Source organism: Thermobia domestica, chromosome 4 (genome assembly GCF_964235325.1).
Source record: "Thermobia domestica chromosome 4, izTheDome1.hap1.1, whole genome shotgun sequence".
Classification (NCBI taxonomy): Eukaryota; Metazoa; Arthropoda; class Insecta; order Zygentoma; family Lepismatidae; genus Thermobia; species Thermobia domestica.
The window spans coordinates 279,833,090-279,854,093 of record NC_137457.1 but is presented as its reverse complement, the minus strand read 5'-3'; the positions used below and the strand labels follow the sequence as shown (position 1 = coordinate 279,854,093).

General features: G+C 34.4%; 2 protein-coding genes across 5 annotated transcripts in view; one reads left to right on the top strand and one right to left on the bottom strand.

Annotated features, from left to right (window-relative positions):
* smo (smoothened, frizzled class receptor) overlaps nt 1-7,987 on the bottom strand; it is a 63,579-nt gene extending 55,592 nt beyond the window's left edge. The window contains exons 1-3 of the mRNA XM_081755990.1: nt 7,790-7,987; nt 3,166-3,675; nt 627-749 (exon numbers count right to left, since the gene is read on the bottom strand). Of these exons, the coding sequence (XP_081612116.1) occupies nt 627-749; nt 3,166-3,645 (603 nt within the window). The 5' untranslated portion in view covers nt 3,646-3,675; nt 7,790-7,987. The remainder of the gene's footprint in view (nt 1-626; nt 750-3,165; nt 3,676-7,789) is intronic.
* Nucleotides 7,988-8,800: 813 nt separating this feature from the next.
* LOC145684098 (dyslexia-associated protein KIAA0319-like protein) overlaps nt 8,801-21,004 on the top strand; it is a 71,207-nt gene continuing 59,003 nt past the window's right edge. Inside the window, exons 1-2 of one of the 4 annotated variants that reach the window (XM_081755986.1) lie at nt 8,801-8,988; nt 16,633-16,954. In XM_081755986.1, coding sequence (XP_081612112.1) covers nt 16,655-16,954 — 300 coding nt within the window. In that variant the 5' untranslated portion in view covers nt 8,801-8,988; nt 16,633-16,654. Of the gene's footprint in view, nt 8,993-9,054; nt 9,181-11,448; nt 11,563-16,632; nt 16,955-21,004 lie in introns of those variants that run through there. The other 3 variants (XM_081755987.1, XM_081755988.1, XM_081755989.1) reach the window with 3 other exon arrangements.

The window sequence follows — 21,004 nt, the reverse complement described above, 5'->3', positions numbered from 1 at the left end:
GAAGAAAAAAACCGTGAGCCCAGAACAGAATAGAACAGATGCTAGTTATTTCCAATCTCTGTATTTATATGGGTTTATCGTCTGTTGTGTTACTGCATTCTCCACTCTTGGGTTTTTTGTTTCTTTCTTCCTGGTTTCAAAATCGGAAGTTTCTCACCTTAGTCTTTGCTCAATATTTATTCATCAGTTAAAATTTTGACTACTTGTGGATTCTACTAAGCATTCCTTGAAAACACACAAAATTACAGCGTTTGTGGTTTCATAGCATTTTCAAATATTACAGGAGTGGATTACCTTGCATTTTCTTTCTTTTTAGAAGTCAACAACTTGTCTTTTGTTTCATTTAATTCTCTATTTCTTCCTGGTTCTAAGTTCACTGTCCCTATATTTCGTTTTATAGATAATTTACACATTAATATGCTTTTATCAATAAATCAAAGTGATACCTCATTATTACTAAAATATTTTGTCACTATTCTCACACATGCAGTTTGTGAGAATCAATCTTCAATTCCAAACTTAGCTATATATTTTATTCAGAGGTACAGGAAAGGAAAGAAAAGAAAAGGACAAAAACAGTACTTTGTGAAAGGGTATCTATAATAAGTCCTTAAAACTCATCGTACCTGTGATGGCAAATCAACCATACCATTATCGCACTTTGGCATATACACAGCACAGAGAAATGGCTGGATAACAGACCAGCACTTCGGAACATGGCGTAATCCTTGCCATAATAGTAACTTTTCCTGAAAGAAAGAAAAAAAAAAATGCTTTAATAATGACTTTCAACCCTAGATTATACTAGACTTATTTTTTGTCTTCTAATACCAGACTGGGTGAAAATTCACCCAGATTTTTCGTTTACTTTTTAATTTATGATTTACTTTATTTGAAGCTAATAATTATATTTTTAAGATAGATATATTTATGCTACTCACGGACAAATTTTTGGTAAGTAATGTCAAATGGAACCTGTTTAAAACATACATGAACTAAATCCCACTTTCATCACAAAAACATTAGTTAGCATTTGTTTGATCTCTAATAATACCTTTATGCTTTACTCAAAATGTTTATAAAACTGGAACGAATATTTCAATAAGTTTTCAATTTTGCGTACTTTATTTCTTTCGACATATACTGAAATACTTTTTTTTTTTTTTTTTTTTCAACACGAGAAAAGGAGCGTTTGAAAAAATGTGAGATATTGTCTTTACTTTCAATACTAGACTGGGTGAAAATTCACCCAATTTTTTTTTCTTTAAAAATGTAAAATGCATATTAAGAAAACCTTTATTTCTTGAGGATTTGTTACTATTACAGCATACGACTTGTGACTACGTGTTACGCACTCATTGAAATGTGTGATGAATGCCATTTTTGTTAGCCAGAGTTGCTTAATCAAAAGTAACGCAAACACTAGACTGGGTGAAAAATCACCCACCCGATTGTATTTGACGCTGAACTAAATCTCAAAACACTATTCTCAACACTCAATCACATACTGCACAGAAAAAAAAAAAAAAAAGAGAGAATACCAGGAGCTACATGAAACTAAGAGATTATACCCTCTAGTAACATGCTACGAAAGCGAACTCTGGGTGAATTTTTGCCCAGTCTAGTAATCTGCGGTTAAATGACATTTTCAAGTGTCAACTTCATACAAACAACAATAGTCTAAACATACGACCTCTAAGTCTCCCTCTATAATCATACACTGTGACAACCGATCTGGGAACAAAATATTTTAATTCATTCACATTTGCGTCTTTCCTGTAGTTCGAACTTTTAATTAAATTAAGTGAACTCTGTAGCCAAGTCGTCATTGGATTATATCCTGCGTCAAACCACAATAACCTGAGTAACACATTCTGCTAAAATGTAATTTTAGGACGGCTATTCTTATAACTTTTGTTTGTTTGTAACCAAGTTAAATTTTAAAAGTTTAAATATTTTAACAGTGTGACAGGGGAATTATTGTTTCTTTAAGCTGTAGTGCACACCTTTGCATGCCGAGAGCTTTTGAGTTCAAAGCAAAAAACCAGTGGTTTCTACTGCAAGGCGACCATAGACACCCGCGTAGCGGCACAAGGTTCTAGGGGACGCCGAACCGCCAGTAAAAAAAACTTAAATTGATACTTGAAGAACTGTAATTGATCCAATATATTTTCAGGCTTTATTTAATTATTTTGTTCATTGTTAATTTTTGCGCATGTCAGGGAAATTACTACGATTTTGTATCCTGGCAAGGTTGATATATTTAAATCTTTCTTAAAAAAAAAAATTAAAAAAAAAAGATTTAAATAAAAACTGACTTTGTTTAAAACATATTTCTGACCTCTGCGACACTAGTCAAATGAAAATATCTGACTCGCATGCTAACCCATATAATGGAAGAATATGAATAAGTTGAAATAACATATGTCGTTTTCAGGCTACATTTCATGGGCCAAGAATTTTGACAATGCACTAATTTAATCATTTCATATTGTATAGGAGACTTGATCAGAAAGCCTGAATCTATTTCAAATTCAATACTCAAAATCTTTAGTTCAGAACTGTATGTATTGTGGTTACACATATATAGCCTTTTTAGTGTAATTGGAACGTTTACACTTATATAACGAGGTGACAAATTTTCAATAAGTTTTGAACGTAGTACCTACCTTAAACTTGTTTTTTCTATATTATCACTTTGACTAAAATGCGCATCCTAAGGAGAAGGCTCAAAATTTATTCCAAATATAATGTGTCAGGAGCCTCTCACGTTAGGAAAATTTCAGCTATTAATAATGATACTGAGAAGTAAAGAATAAAGGGTCATTGACATAATCAAAAAACACGTACAGCGCCTAGAAAAATACTATGGGCACAGAAGTTATTGTTTCGCTCAACAGAAATACTATACCACTCAGTTCAAACACGACCAACAATGTAAAGCTTTCTTGAATCCTTGTTGTGGGAGCAAATTTCTCTATATATTTTTACAGCAAATTTAGTACGGGGTACTATCATCCTCAACGAGAAAATTAATATGTAATTAATTGTATAAAGGAAGTATTTCATTTCGAAATATGAAAACGTTTCATATACCAGCAACACGGACATACGACCCACCTGATACATAATAAATACGTACTCATATGGTACATACTGAATTACCTGTATTTCCTCTTGTGTTCTGGAATCTTCTGCCAAATCAACCGTCGTGAAGTTATATGGAAGCTTTGCTCCGAGACAATACGTATAATTTAAGCGTTCACATCTCGCAGGCTTTCTGCAGTATGCTTTACTTTCACCTGGAGGGCCTTTGTCCGGAAGCATTATTTGTTCTTTAGTTGCTCCGATTCTACTGCCATTGAGAATGGCCAATGGAAATCTATCTGTAAATCTGCTCTCCTGAGAAAAGTTAGAAGAACTACCGCTCTTAAAACTCCGAATACTGTGTGAATCGTTGGAAGGTGATTTGCTAGACGTTACAGTTGTAGAAGTATCAGTGACTGGTAAAGTTAAAAAATATTCTTGATTTAACAACGGGGCAGTTTCACTTTTCTCAAGATTGAGGACGGAACTATTTTCGCTTCCTCTGATGGCTGAAGGTATGAACACGAATACATAAAACATAGTAACAGGTAAGGCCATATCTGTGTAACGGTCATCTCACTTCTCAACCTGAAATGAAGAAACATTATCTTAAAAGACAGCTGACAATTATTACATTTTATTTCAATATAAATTTTAAATTATCAATGTTAACAAAGTTACTACACTATATGACTTCACAGTGATATAGGATGAAAACTTTCAAAGTGAATACCGTATTTACTCGAATGAGCGGCCGAATTAAAATTTGGGTTTCATTTGGGAGTTGGTATTAAGCGAATTGGGGGAGCGGTTTCAGATTTACTTATTGGAGATACTGAAGATTTACTTAAGGTGATGAAACATGGATCAAGTAGCAGTGTCAAGTGTATACCACGTGAAGAAGTTCTGTTTATATGGGGTGATATATTTTCTGAATTAATTTTGAAACTGGCAGTGGTAGTATGTTTCTATCAGTTCTGGCTTTCGTAGAGATGGCATATATTCTTGAGACGCTTAATTCATTGCTGAAAACCGTTTCTTGCTCTCTATTGCCGTTTTCACTCTATAGTGATCAACGTTAAAACCGGAAATATTTGATTTCTGCTATTTTCAGGTTGAAGATGAAATCTTTAAGTTTTAAGTTTCTTGGTTATGCCGGCTAGGATAAAGGAGACGGCGATGATAAGGCATGAATGAAATGGTGGAACGAAGAAAGTGGGATGAGACGGGAGAACCCTGAGAAAACCAACGCACAGGGTGTTTATCCACTACAAGGCTCATTTGGCGTGAGCTGGGATCGAACCAACGACCTCATGCACCAGAGGTGAACGCTCTACCACTGAACCACCGCGGACCCCACACTTTCAGGTTTCACAGAAAGTGAGAAAAATATTTATTCTTAGAACATTACAAAAAACAGCTTCTCGCTATCTCATCGTTTATGCCCTATGAGTCGGAAACCGGAACTTGTATTGGGTTTCTACTACTTCCGAATTTGGTAGAGAATCAAGGATAGAGATGAAATGTATTCTTGGAACGCTTAATCGATTGGGGCGATCCACTTCTTGCTATTATCGTTTTTGCTCTATAGCGATCAACGTAAAAACCGGAAATGGTTGATTATTACCACTTCCTGTTGATACATCATTTTCATCAACGAACTCGATTTGGGTTAAGTTCCGCAGCCCCCCCCCCTCCAAGAAACCTGTAAAATTTACGGGAAAATTGAGTGAATTATTTAAAATTTCAACATTAAACAAAACCTGCGTAACGGTATAATTAATGCTTCTGTACTTGAAATCGAACCCGGTACCACTCGAACTAACCTTTCCTAATAGAGATTTATGAGTTCGAATCCTTAGACGTAAGGGGGCCTGGTGGCTCAGTGGTAGAGCGTTCACCTCCGGTGCTTGGGGTCCCTGGTTCGACCCAGCTCACGCCGTGTGGACTTTGTGGTGGACAAACACCGTGTTCGTGGATTTTCCTCCCACTTTCCTCATTCCACTATTTCATTCATTTCTCATACTCACCGTCTCCTTTAGCCTAACCGGCATAACCATGGGACGTAAACCTTAAAGATTTCATTTCATGTTTTCCTTAGACATAAGCATAATCTCCCGTGTACCATTAGAATACATATTTAGATAGTAAACAACAAAGAAAACCGGATATTAGCAAATACATGAGAAATAAAATTACAATTGGAGTAGGGAAATGAAAGAGGTGTAATTGTGAGTAGGGTATCGTATATTAACAGAAGCATAGATAATCGGATGAATAAAGATTAAAACAGGTTTAGTGTTAACTGCCGCAGATGGCGGCCTCGAAATACAAAATTTACGGAGAAATTAACAGAATTAGACGAAATGTCAAACATGATAGTAATACAAAGGTAATAAAAGTTGTAAGTGTAGAGTGATTAATTAGATATTAGGTAAAACAGGCAACAGAGCACAATATAATAGTGTTTCAAACCCACTGTCTTATTAACTAACCTAGGGTGTGTATGATGAAGTAATGGAAAGTAATACAGAAATGTAGAGCGGAAAGCGGAGAGTTGCACTTGAACCGAATGTGTTGAGACGGGGCAAAATTATGAGTGCTATACTATTTTATGAGTACATAAATTTGAAAAATCGACGGAAGAAAGATGCTACCTAATTTCACAATAGGATTGTATAAATAATCGATCGGAATCATACCTCAAACAAGTATAATACGGTAGAAATATGAAATGGAAAGTGTGATCTTCACGATGAAGTATTCCATAAGAAAGACATGATGAAGTAAAGTGCTTAAGAAACAGGCCTAATTCGGGGCCGCCAAGAGCGGAACCTCAGCCCTTGATTCATAACTCTCATCCTGGCCAAAACAGATGGTGACCTATTCAGTGATTCCTGTGATTTAGTGTCTCTCGGACGGACGGACAAAGTAAATATACAACTGAGCTCTGAAACTTCAAACTACTTAAAAATCGATAAAACCATAATTCCAGATGAGCTGACAAAAATGGGACACGTTCAAATGGGTGTATAATTCGTCCCCAAGAGCATCTGTGACTCTTTCATACGAACTTGATGGCTTCTGAGAATAAAATAACGCGTGGTGATAACCTAAAGGAGTTATCCTGTAAACAATTTATAATCGGATCTTTGTAGCTTGATCTCCCAAGACTATCGAACGTAGTTTCCTAAACACAGAAATTTCATATGCTTTCGAAGGAACGACAGATCAGCACACTTGGCACCATGATGTTGATAACGATGACATAATCAACAAGGATTCTGCCAGAAACTTATGAAGAAGACGAAAATAATTGAAAACAGATTGATTGGTTAAATTTCAATGGGAAAACTATTTGTCCCCTTTACGATGCAAGCTGCGCATTAAAAAATCAGAACAGTAACAACAAAAATCGCACCACAGGAAAAAAGAAATCATTACAGCACGTTAACTACCCCAATATAATCAATTAAAAGTGAGAATACAATTATTAAAGGATGTAGCGTTGGTGCACCATATTTTAGAAGATTTACAGATACAATTCAATACTTTCCATGAAAAGACATGTTTATAAGGAACAAATTTTTGCAGGCGATACAATTAAATATAAACTAATAGAACTGTATTTTACGTTTACAAGTGTAAAAGCATTACAAGCACTTTAAGACGGATAAAATAAGTGGGTGCATATGAAAGATGGCTCTATTAGATGATAGTTTTCATCGGCAAAATACTTCCGCACAGTGTACAGAACCTGTATTTTATTCTCCAAAACCCAATTCTTTCCACTATCCTCGCTGGCGCGCATACTCACCATCACTGATGCGCCTTTGGACGCATCCTTGTGTGGGCAAACCAGCTTCACCCTGCCCTGACTCGGTTAGATAGTATTCATGCTTTTTGGTAACCACCTAGCACAGGTTTTTTGTGACTTTTACACTTGAATTTATGCTACATATCCGGAAACTGTATTTATACGTAAATCGTAAAAGAATTGTAATTTTTCAACAATTACTTCTGGTGGACACATTTAGTTTTACCTATGCGAAGTGGCATAGCCTATTTTAGTGGAAATGTTTTTTAGGGGCCAATAAGAATGAAATCAGTGAAAGGATCTACTTTTTAACAATTCTATCTACTGGTGCACAAAAAACAAACGGCAGTCCTATACGTTCTCTGAGGCCAAGACATTCTAGAATATATCCATCTGCCGGCGGGTCAAAAAAAAAAAGTCATAAAAATTGATATTTCACTGAGATATAACCTGTAATTATACATAATTGTACACCAATTGTCCAATTTTATTGGAAATACCACAATTACAATTCTCCTTTAGTATTTTTGGCCTTAAATAAAAGTGAAACAAATTTGTTCGAGTAAAGACAACGAACAGTATTGTGTTTTTCTGACACATACCCGTGCAAATGCTTGGAATGAATGAAAAATAAGATGACTATTTCCTCTCACACTACTTTATATTTATAATAATTTGCGTAACATATTATTAACCTCTAAATTTTACAGACCTCTTGTTGGGAGGATGGGAAATTGGCATTATCACATACCTTTAAACAGATCAACAACATTTTCAGTGCATATGAATAATGATAGGAACAAAAATAAGCTAGGCATAATGCTTGCAAAAACTTACTTCCTAAAATACACTATACATTTAAATAAAAGATTCAAAATCTACTACCTTTTAAGTAAAGAACATTCAAGGAGTTACTGGATTAGTACCATTATTCGCAACAGTTCAAAGCAGTACTTCGGAAGTACTTTTCATTCAAAGTAAATATCAAATTAAATCCATCACTGACAAAGATCTGAGACCACCCAAGAAGCAAGTGTCTTTCAAAATAAACGCGAGACCACACACATCGACGCTTTAACAACATTGCTTACTGCTAAAGATGTGTTTATGATCCTGCTGTTCAGATAATAGTTATTCTATCCAAAAATTCCCGTTAACATTAAATATATGGCTTTTCTTTTAAAATCAAAGAGATGCTTATATTTTTTTTACCATTATATATCCTGTAATTGAATTGATTCCATATAATTGGTTTGTTATAGAGTTACTGTATACAAGATAGTATTAACAGTATCTTCTTTTTTGTTTACAATCATCACTGAGATAAACAGAACGACTGAAATATTGAAGGTGAAACTTAAAATCAGACAGATTGATTTTGAAATTATGTTTTTATTATTATTATTAATTTATTTGTAAGTCACTTCATATGGTATAAAATATATGGCTTTATTGTGGCACTTAAATGATCTCTTTTACATGGTCATGCCCTTTCCATAATTGATTTTATGATGGATTCTTTATAGACTACGATGTCGTTAGGAGCTCATTTTGCATTCTTAATTCTACCTTATTATATACGTCAGGGGTCAGATTCCGAAATATTTCGTGTTCTTATACTTGGTCTTCTAAACTAAACACATTTCTTCAGTAAATTTTATAAATCTATGACTTGCCTAAACTGGAACATAACAGCTCTCGGAAAGTCTCCGAACCTCAAAGGAGAGAAAAAGTGCAATAAGTAATACCAAGTGCAGCAAATTAAAACATATATTTTTCTTTCTATAACGCAAACCGCTACGGAAGATTTCCCATTTACTGCTCAAGGGAAATTTTTTACTTGAAAGAAAATATAATTAAGGAATTTCCCTGAACAATAGGGATTTGCGGGAAATTTTGCATACGCTCTGGCGGAAGAAGTATTTTATGTCAGGCGCAATGGAACAGCTGGCAATTAATAACAGATTTGTCTTTATCACTGGACGGATTATAGAAATTAATTTAGTGTTATATTAGATGTGATTCATATCTATGTTAGTGCTCCTAATACAGTGTTTTGTTAAAGGATTATGTGTTAGCTAGAGGTTGGTATGTACTGTACATTACATAAACTAATTTACAATTCAAGTGTATGAAAAGTGAAAGTTCAAATGATTTTATAGTCTGCAAGAGGTTGAGGTTTAATTTCGCTTTCCATGCTGTCGGCGACATAGTTCGTGGTAGAAAAACTACATAGAAAAGCATTATGTAATTTTGCATAATACTATTGTTTGTAGGTAAATATTGACAATTTCTCTTTTCTCTAGTAGGCCTGTTTGTACTGCCTGAATGGTATTTTTAAACGTTAATGAAAATGAAAAACCGCAAAATACACCTATCAAAAGGGAACATTTTTTATTGGTGCAGTTTTACTATACGGATCCCCAGATGGTAAAATGTACAGGAAAATATGGAAAAGTCGTTAATTTGGCCATTTTTTTGTTGAGAACAGAACCCAACAAACCTCTGCAGGACTTCAAACCGTTCCTACTATTACTACTACTACTAGTAGTAGTTATACTATGGATCCGTATAGTAAAACTACACCGAAATATTTATATGTAATTAGGGATAATGTTTAGCAGACGATGTCCAACTATTTTTTCTAATAAATGTTACAATTTCGGTAGTTTCTGTTTACTTTAGGGTATTTCAGGTTTGTTTAGGTTAGTTTCGGCTAGGTTAAGTTAGTTTATGTTAGATTGTATTAGTGTAAGGGTACAGCATAATTTCCGAAAAAAAAAAATGTTAGAATTTCGCTTATTTCTGTGAATATTAGGTTAGTTTAGGTTATTTCAGGTTTAGTTTAGGTTAGTTGGTTAGGTTATGTTAGGTCTAAGTACTTGCATTTTTCATTTCTCCCGTAAATTTGTATTTTTTACGTACTTATGGACCCAGTCTGCTAAACATTTACCGTAAGTAGATCCATATAAATAAAAACTAATTTCCGTACAGCATTTCACTCGAGTAGATAGTGCTACCAAATAGAAGTTTAATTTTCGTATATGTTTACTTTTGGCGCATCATTAGAAAGAATTGAAAGACTACTATTACTTACACTAAATTCCTTGTTGTTATCCCTTAAAAGGTTTCCACTGGGCAACATGAAAATATTTCATTTGGCATAGATAAAATTCTAGGGGGCATCCGAGCACTTATAGAAAAATTACAATTGTTTTACGATTTGCATGTAAGTACGGTTTTCGGATGTAGCATAAAACCTACACTACAAGAAATACACACCAACCTGTACTAGGTGGCCACCAAAAAGTACGAATGCTGTGTAACCGAGTTAGGGCAGGGTGAGGCTAATGGACCCGCGCGGGAGTGCGTCCAAAGGGAGTAGGCGCGTCAGTGATTGTGGGTATGAGCGCAAGCGAAAGTAGTGGGTTTTGGCAATTATACAAGTTTTAATAACGCTTGTCATGGTTTCATACTACTGTAGTAAACGTAATATACAGGCTCTGTACACTGTGCATAAATATCGGTCGTTGGAAAATAGCCATCTTTCATATGCATTCTCTTCTTTTATCCATCGTAAAACACTTACAATGATTTTACATTAGTAATTCTACACTTGTAAACCTAAAATACAGTTGTATTACTTTGTATTTAGTTCTGTAACCTGCAGAAATTTGTTCCTTGCAAAGTATTGAATTTTACCTGTGTAAATCTTCCCGAATGTGTTTCACTAAAACTACACGAACACTCAATGTACAGCATATTGACATAAATTTTGAATTGTATTGAAAGTATTGTATGTGTAAGTGTTTACTGAAACGGAAGGCGGCAGAATGGTTCATTTTGTTTTTCATTACGGAAAAACAAAATGAACCAAAGTAGGGCTCCTATCCATTCCGTTTCAGGGCAGGCCGAGGCTTTAAGGTTCCCACGGAACTACGTCCGTAAGGAACAGGCGCGAAGTCACGGTGGGTATGCTTGTAAAGTAGGATAAGTGCGAAAATATAAATAAACTTGCCGTCACTACAGGCTAATTTTGGAATAGAATTGCACTTTTTCATGCTATTTATATGGTTTCAGATAATTTACATGTATTCCCCCTGCATTCTTATTATCTTTGCCATTACTCTTTCTTGTTTTAATTAACACACTATAGCGGCTGCTGTTCCGCTGATAAACCTGTTTACAATGTGTTATTAATTAAGTGTTATTATTTTAATATATATTACAATTATTCTTGTTTCGTTTCCTTGTAAATTAATAATTATTATTCAGAAATATTTATTATCTTCTGCTTTCGTTCTTCTGCTTTAAATGTATATTGATTACGTGCCTTAATAGCACTGTTATGTTGATGAAGGTAGAGCTTGAGTAGTACAATATTCAGTGCCATAAAGACACACATACTTTGCCAATCTCGTATTGGTATTTTTTTTTTTTTTTTTTTTTTTTTCGCAGAAATGAATAACTTGACACAGGAATATATCTGACAAGGGAACATCTTATGTTGATCTTATGACCGAAAGGTTTGTTTCCTGGTGGTGCCTGTTCACTCGGGAGCCATTTTGTAACTGAAAGTGGTTTGATGTGGTTACTGTGTCTGTTTGGGAAGTCTTTTCTTTAACCAGAGTGGTTCTGTTCCAGTTCCTGGCGACCAGGTTTGTAACCGGATGGTTCGGTTTCTGGTTCAGGCTAGCCTATTTTTGAAAACTGAATCCATGTGCCCGTATTTGTTATAACCAGGCCCGTATTTATATATTGTGCCGCCCTCTGCTATAAGTATTACCCACCACTCCCACACACACACCAACCCACCCACCCGCAAAAACGTTTGTCTCAAACAAGAAAACAAGCCGTGCAAACATACCAGCTTTCTTGTAGAGTAGCAGTTTAGATATTACAAGTTACGAAAGTTACATCGTAATTTTAAATGGCCTAATTCTCTTAATGATGATTATGATATGGTGTTCTGCCCGAAGGTAGATGTTTGAGCCGAAGGTCCCTGGGCAAGATGAACCTACGGGAGTTGGTGTTGCCTTCCATAGGATGACGGTGACGTACTAAGGACGAGACCTACAGCTTAACTTTGGTTCCGAATCTCTTTTATTCCCACCGAGATTCGAACTCGGGACCCCTTTATTACAAGGCAACGAGCTTAACCACTCGTCCATTGGAAATACATTCTCTCAGTACTGGCATGAAATTTATTCATGTAGGTTTTAATTAACTGTCTGGAGAAAATGCATTCTATTAATTCTTAATTAACCGTTGTGTCTTTTTCTAAAATATGACGTTTAAAAAAATAATAACTGTTGGTGATAACTGATGAGAAAAAAATAATTGTTTACATTATTCACCGTCAGTAATGGTTTAATAGCATCTATGTTAATAATATAGTGAGTTGTCCGTGACGTTTTTCAACTCGAGAACCAAGAAACATGTAATTTTAATATGGTTTAAAGCTCTCAGTGAAATGGTCCAAATGACCTGTATCAGGTCCCTAGGTCATAGCTGAGCTGAGATATGGCGGTACAAAATCACCATAAGAATAACATGGGGGCATTAAATATTGATCGAAAAGAACCCATATTCGAGTTAAATTCATAATTTTGGGCTCGCTGAGAAGAATAGTGACAGTTTCAATTCAACTTCCAGGTCATATTCCACTCTCAGGGAGGGAGCGAGACTTTAAAAATAATCGAAAACTATGGATATTAGTATTGAATTCACAGTTTTCGAGGTCGCTGAGTTGAACGGTTTCAGTTTTCATGATGTTGAAGTTCATCCTCACCCCTTGGAGTGGCGGTGGAAGGAAATGACTTTTTAAAAATAACTAGGTAAGCTAGCTAATTAGTAGCTACTGTAATTAGAGCGAATTAAACACATTAACATATTTTCTCGCGCTTGCGCAGGACTCTGGGGATTGTTAGCTTTAAATATTACTTTATTGTGAATATTAAAAAATAAAATATAAAATACTAGCAGCGTTCACCCCGCTTCGCTGGGGTCACCCCGGAACGCAATAAACTTTGTTACTTAGATAATTTTTACTTTTTCGCTTTCAAGTGATATGATAAAAACCATAGAAGATTGCAGTAAATGTTAACATTATATCGCCTGTCATTTATGTTAACCCGCCGAGTGACACGGTCATGTGGGTTGCATATAAATACGGTTAGATTTAGCTATGATGAGCTAACAAAGGATTTCTACGTTATGGACACTTGAATGGTCAATTATCTCAAGACACTGGTAATTGAAAATTAAAGTGATATGATAAAAACCATCTAGGGTCCAAATCTTAATAACCCCCCAAAAATGAAAGAAATTGGTTCAGCCGTATTAGCGTGATGAGCTAACAAAGGATTTGTACGTTCTCTTTTATATATATAGATTGCCGCCCTGTGCTCGAGCACAGAATAGCACTTACCCAAATACGGGCATGGTTTTAGTTGCAGTGTTCGCGCCTTCATTGCTAAGTGCGTAGTAGTCGTTCATATCATCATCCTTTATTTTATCACTTGTGAAATTTAGAAATTTAACTTCTAAACCGCACACTTCGTGGTTGTAACTTCAAGTTATACTTGTTCACATATATAATATTTATAATAAATATTGGTCCATATATATATATAAAGTCGTCAGTATCACTTCTCCTTCATTAAAATTGCAAAGTCATAACTTGGATGAAAAAAGTATAACAGGTCCATTAATTATTAATTACGTTTTCAACTAAGATGGTCTGCACATGAAATAATTGAAACTAATTAGGTAATGTGTTTTCATCATTACGCATGTTAGATAGTTCGGGTATTATATTTTTATCACAGGGAACGTGTTACTAGTAGGGGCGGGGTTACTACGTGGTCACGAATTCCTTTCTTTATTGGGTTACGTTCCAGCGCTCGAAGAGCTACACGCACTGATACATGTTTTCTCACAGATGAAACCACAGACTATTCGAAACACAAGGTCATGTAGTTCACCTGAAGATGTCCTCATTCCGGGACAGGAACGAGATTTAAGTATTGCGGTTTTTCTTTCCTAACAGAAGATTAGGATAGATGAAAATTACTGGGCTCCCAGATATTCTATTTTTTTCCAGTATCTTGGAAATTTGTGTATATTTGTCCTATATTTTAATCTTGTCCTTTATTTCGTACATTTTTCAGTGATTGAATTATTAAAAGCACAAGCCAAGGGCAGTTTCAGTGATGATTTAAATTGCCACGTATTAGCAATATGCTAAGTGTGTCTTTTTTTTTTTTTTTTTTATAGTAGTCACTAATCCTCACTATTATTTTTTTAATTTCCTTTTTCGTATCCTCCCATGTCCACCATTTTTTTCTTGTTTCTTATGTGCTTATTCCAATGTGTGTCCCAATGAAGCTTAGCTGAGGAACTTTGCCATGCTCCAGTTTCTTATAACGCAAGGTGTGTTAGCATTTTCTTTCAGTAGTGTGTGCAGCAGTATTGGCTAGGTATTCACCAACATATCCCAACGCCCTTCCAATATTGCTGTATATAATACGCGTCCTGGAAAACCTGGAAATAAAAGTGTGTCGTGGAAACACCCTGAAAAGGTCATGGAAAGCAGAAAAATGGTGAAAATCTTAGAAATGCTCTGGAAATTATTTATAATCTGAAAAATGTCCTGGAATTTGTGTTGTATAACAGTTGTTAGAAGTGTATATATAATTTGCAGGGCTATGATGAAAAAAATGCTGTTACATTATTTGTTTCAGAGGGAAATACGTTGATCAAATAATTCAATGTTTAATTAGGTTCAAATATTTCATTATAGAGGAATGAGTTATCAATCTTCTTTTTTCATTAATTTTCTGTATTAATCTAAATCTTGTTTCCAGTTGCCCATTGGGGTGAAGGGTTGCCTTTTCTTACAGTTCATTTATATATTTTATGTGCTTCAGAGCATAATGTTCTATAGTATAAACCAAACTGTCCTATTTTATAAGCCAGACTTTTTATAGGGTAGGTTGAGTTGAGGGTTATTGCTGCGGACTGGACTGTTTATCTATGAAAGGTTAAGGTGTTGATCTGCTAGTTATGGGTGACTATACTAGAGACCGAATGAATGAAATTAGTCCTCACTTTATATACGACGGAAGAGATAATATTGAAACGTGGAAAGTATTATGTGTGTTGTCTTAATTCTAAAATCTCGACGTGTATAGAAAAATGTCAGTTTGAGAGAAATAACTCTGTTCAGCATAACGTAACTACGAAGGTCTTACAGTTTGTTAAGTTTGTTGCATACACAGTTTTGCATAACAGAAGTCATTGAGTCAAACAGCAGAATTCACATATGTAGACGAAACGCTGTTCTTTCCCGGCTGCCTGGACAATTTAATAAGAGGTCAGAAAAAGCGAAACTGACAAATACATTTGTGCGTAAACGTAAAGAGTTTAATAAAATTAAAATATTGATTTCCATTCTAAGTCCTTAATATGCATTTACATTGCATTACTATTCACAGGGCTTGAAAAATCCACTCGTCAGCGGCGAGTACTTTTTACATTTGGCGAGTAAAATCCAATCAGTCAAAAACGTGAATTCAAGAATAAATAGCAGTTGTCATTTTATTATTATTATTATTATTATTATTATTATTATTATTATTATTATTATTATTATTATTATTATTATTATTATTATTCGTAAGAGAGATGTCAATGAACAAAACAAAAATGTATTGATATGTTTACTGTGTCTACTTGTGTTTTGTTTACTTGTATAAACACCTGACTGCAAAATGGTCTGGCCAGTAGATTTTTGGCTGGTGAGTACTTGCGAGCAAGATTTTTCGAGTTTTTTAAAAACAGTCACTTTGCTCGGACTCTTAAAATATTTTTACGCGCGAAACTTGATTTTAGTTTCAAGATTCCGAGCAAAGTGACTGTTTTTAAAAATAAGAACATTTAGATGCCCCAGAAAATGGTTTCGAGACATCTAGCGGAAAGCTAGAAGTGTCTCAGTAAATCCAGGACAGCTGGTCAGCCTTAAACATTAATCATCGGAAGACAGTTTTGGTAAAAGGCAACACTAACATTCCAGAAAAACTAATTATGCCTTTCAGCACTTAAGCCACTTACTTTCGACGAAGAATTGTGATGAGCTATGTTAATATTGTCAATTTTTTGTGAGGGAAGAGAATCGAATATTCAGAAAACTTGTTGGTAAGTATCCACACATCAACAAAACATCTTCTTAAAAAGATATATGGTAAAAAATAAACGTATACTGTGCGAGGTAATTAAAATATATTCTTGATAATATGGATCCAAATTATATAAATGATCCAAATTATATAAATGTGTGATTATGTGTGCGTAAAAAAAAGAAACCATCATATTGGATACAGAAAGCAAGAATATATTATTCAATATACAGGGTGGCCCAAAAGTAGATATACACCCCTGCATTGATCAAGTATAACATTCTAGTTCATGGGTTTATTTGTTCCGAGCTTAAGATATAAGTAAAAATATACTAAGAACAGATAATAAAGAAACTAAGTCTCCCTGACGAACAACAGTAAGGAATATAAAATGCAATGAGCTGATCAGTACAATACTGTATACTGTACATACTTCTGGGCTACCCTGTATATACCATACATTTAATTTTCACTGTTTCTAGTTAGTGCGTTCTTAATAATCATTTGAGTTCAAAATACAATTTACTTCATATTTCTTTCTTGTTTCAGGTAGCATCGTTAAGTATACAAAATGGAGTTAAAAATAGACTGTACAAGAAAATCTCAGTATATGCAGATCGTGTATTTTTTTGTCATTAGTGTGGGTGTAGTGAGCGGACGACACTTTGAAGCTGAACTTAGTGGGATGCTCCAGCGGGAGTGTCCGACGATGGACCCTAAAGTGTATCGTGGTTATGTTCCTTACGGCAATGATACGGCGGGACATTATGAGAAGAAAGCAGAAATCAACGATCTAGAGCAATGTGTTATAAGTTGTTGTGAAGATGAAGCGTGTAATGTTGTGTTTATGTATCAGTCCAATTGTTATACGGTAAGTATTTCTCATACTATTATTCAGCTCATGTATCATCTGTCTCTCTATGTGATAATAGATGGCTGCTGTTTTGTTGGTTTCGTGAATAAAATCCCATCAAATGATTAACTTTGTTGATCATGCATATTAAATAATAAAATTTTGATTTCGAACTACTTAAGCATCCGTGCTTGACTATCCTTAGTATTTAAAATCAGGGTGGATTGATTTAAATCAAATTCCGAAATAAATTAATAAATGAAAATAAGTGAAATCTCGTTTCTGTTCTGCTATTTCTATTATGGAAGATAATAATCATAAGCAAAAATATAGTTGTAAAACAGCCGGATTATACATCTATAAAGTATCAAATTTTAGAGCATTTGAATCATACCGGTCTGAAGTCTAGTTCAGCTTAATGCTAGGATTCTAAAATATTATCTGGCCTAAGTCCCTAAGTGCAATGTAGTTTGTAAGTAATTCAAAATGTATGTACAAAAAAAGTACCTTATAAAATTGATTATATTTTAAATTTTTCATTTGGTTTTATTTATGTTACAGAGTACAGACAATTTTCTGTTTCGACTTTGGCACTTAAGCACTTAATTCACTGCTAGTGTTATCTTGTTATATTAAGTCTGCATATATTGCCTAATATTAAGAACATTTAGTACTAATACTAGCCTGTATGATATAAGACATTTGATAGGATTGGTCTCTTTGAATAAAACTGGCACTTAATACAAATGAAAAAATTTTTACACTACAGTTTTTTGATAATATTGAAGCACATCAGAAATATATATAAAATAGAGTTAGTATAATTCATATTCTATTTATCACGTTTAGTTACGCTTTGTTCATATGCTAAAAACCAACTTTACGCCTTTTCTGTGCCTAAACTATTTCTACTTTTAGAATGGGTCACTCCGGAACGAAAATTTATCTCCTGCTGATAAAGCGGATGCTGTAAGAAGCTGAAAAACTGCCTGTAGCAGGTTGTCGATAAAATTCTTTTGTGAATTAGGACAGATTTATTAGTGCCCTCCTGACTATACAGTATGTTTCAAAACAACACCGACAACGTTTGGGAGATGATTCCTGGTACCAAGATAAGACAAAAAGTATAGACCAACATGAGTGCTCAAATGCTTTCTTTCGGAGTTAGAGGCTGCCGAAAATATAAAAAATGAACTTTAGATGCCCATAGCTCCAGAACTATGGGACTTAACGTAGTGGGGTCAAGACTTCACTTAGGAACTACTATGAGCTCTATCCAAAAATCTATGTTTCTGGATCTAGGGTACTCGCACAACAATTTTTATAGAGGTAGTTTGGCCACGGTCATATAATTTGAAGTACTCACCAACTACCTCCATAAAAATTGTTGAGTGAGTACCCTAGGTCTAGAAACATGGATTTTTGGATAGGGCACATATTAGTTCCTGAGTAAAGTCTTGATCCGACTGTGTTAGGTCCCATAGTTTTTGGAGCTATGGACTTCTAAATTTCATTTTTTTCATGTCTTCAGCATCCTGTAACTCCGAAAGGAAGCATTTGTGCACCCGGGTTGGTCTATACTTTTTGTCTTATCTTGGTGTCAGGAATCACCTCCCAAGCGTTGTCGGTATTGTTTTGGAATACCCTGTATAAAACCTGAATTCAACACTGCTAGGGACCTACAGTTTAATTTCTAACCATTTTAGTACTCACCGGGCTTCGAACTCGAAACCCTCTTAATACAAGGCGATAAGCTTAATCATTGCTCCCCAGGGAAATCATTTTCAACATTGAAGACGAAAATTCTTGCATGTGCGCGTCTGTTTGTTTGTTCCCAGATAATAAGAGCGTTTTTAGAGGATCCGATCCTCCCTTCGAAATTTAACAGTTTTGTACATTTTACATAAGTTTAGGTGAAATGTACGTGTTTTATATGTGTTTCGTGCCGCAAGCTAGTTCTGTACCGTCCGATTTTTTTAAAAAAAATATCTCTGCCGTATATTAATAACTTTGGTAAAAAAAAAAAAAAAAAGAAAGAAAAAAAGAAAAAATGCTGTATTTTTGCTTTAATGGTTAAGAAACATCGTTTTGTATTGAAATAGATTAAAGATTGGAGATTAATTCAAAATTCAACCCAATACTTTCACTGAATTGACATAATTAACATTTAATACTAATTCCTAATGTTTTTCCTTCAGTTTGCGACTTGTATTATACGAGGAGAAGATTTGAATTAACTCAAAAAGATCAACAAAAATCATTAAAAAAAAAAAAGTCCTGTTTTTTTCCGCCCTGTTATTAATCAATTAAGAAAATTTTCTGTTGATTTATAGATGTGCTTTTTCCGAGGTACAGTGGTTTAGTTTACATTATCTACATTTTCTTTTTTTAATCTGTGTGTGAAAATATCTGTGTCCAGACGCTGAAAATCTGCATACATAACCACAAATATATAACGTATACTTTCTAATAGTCTGTTTATCTGAAACTCCAACCCAGGTAAGCTTTTAGATTTATGCAAGCAGATTCAAAACGTTGGTGCATCTTCGCCAAGTTTGAACCAAAAAGCATAAACTTGGAAGCCACATAATGAGGAGATAGTGAAGTACATTAACTTTTGATTTTTTTTTTTTCTTTCTTTTTCTAAAGCAAGATTTACATTCAAACTCAGGGAAATTTAAAATTAGTGAAAGAAATTCTTCAAAGCATGCCGAAAATCAGGGAAATTTACTATATTTCACGGAAGAATGAGGAAATTTTATTGGAAAGGAAAAGATGATTATCTTTAGAAGTTAAGATGTTTGAGGATAGCTGAGAGGTATTGGAACTTCAAGTTCTTAAAACAAAATAAATTAATTGAAAAATCCAGATGCTGCATAAGAAAAAAAAATAGCCATACGTTAGTTTTAGTGGTTGTATACAACCAACGATGTGGGCCAAATTATGATTTGTATCCTGGCCCGTATTTACGTAAGTGCTATTCTGTGCTCGAGCACAGGGTGGCAGAATTTAGGGGGCGGCAAAATTTTTTGATTTTTTAAAAATTCACAATAAAGTAATATTGAAAACTAGCAACTCGCAGAGTCCCGCGAAAGTCCAAGAAAACATGTTAATATGTTTAGTTACAGTAGTTACTAATTAGCTAGCTTATCTGATTATTTTTAAAAATTCATCCTCTGCCACCCCGACCCCAAGGGGTGATGATGAGCTTAACCCTTTGACTACCAACGGGACACGTGTGTCCCTTGCGAATACTTCAAACATCTTTAGGAATTTGTTTTTATAAAATTCTTTAAAAAAAAAAAAAAAAACTAGTAGGACTCTTTAGTTTCCAAAACTGTGTATAGATGTCAGGAATATCCCACATTAAAGAAGTCGTACATATAAAAAATTGTTCATATGAAAAAAAAAAGGTAGTCAAAGGGTTAAACATCATGAAAACTGGATAACGTTAAACTCAGCTACCTCGGAAACCATGAATTCAACACTAATATATGTCGTGTTCGATTATTTCTAAAATCTCACCCCTACCTGGAGAGTGGAGTATGACTTTGAAGTTGAATTGGAGTGAAACTCACTATTCATCTCCGCAACCCCAAAAACTATGAATTCACCTCTAATTCTTTTTGTTTTGGTATATTGATATGCAGCCTAGGCTATTTTCAACAAAATAATGTAGGTCTACAACTTTGAAAGTTACTAAGAAACAAAATTATAGGACTACCTAAACTACAGAATACAGCTTTTTTAAAACTTAACATACCACGATACAGAGATAGATTCCAGCATGCGTCTTATAATTACCGTCCATATAAGCCAAATGAGATAAAACAACAAACAAACGAACAAAAAAAGGTAACTCTGAAACAAAATCCCAAGGGATAAATTCAGCTTAACCTGTAACTGCTGACTTATCTAGCTTCCACCAACACCCATTGGTTTTACAACAGTGATATTACTGCAGTATCTAGATATAAAAGTTAAGATTTCAATTTTCTTTTTTTTTCTTTCTTTTTTTAATGAGTTTGTTTAAAAATTTGTACATCCTAACTTTTTTATACTGAAACT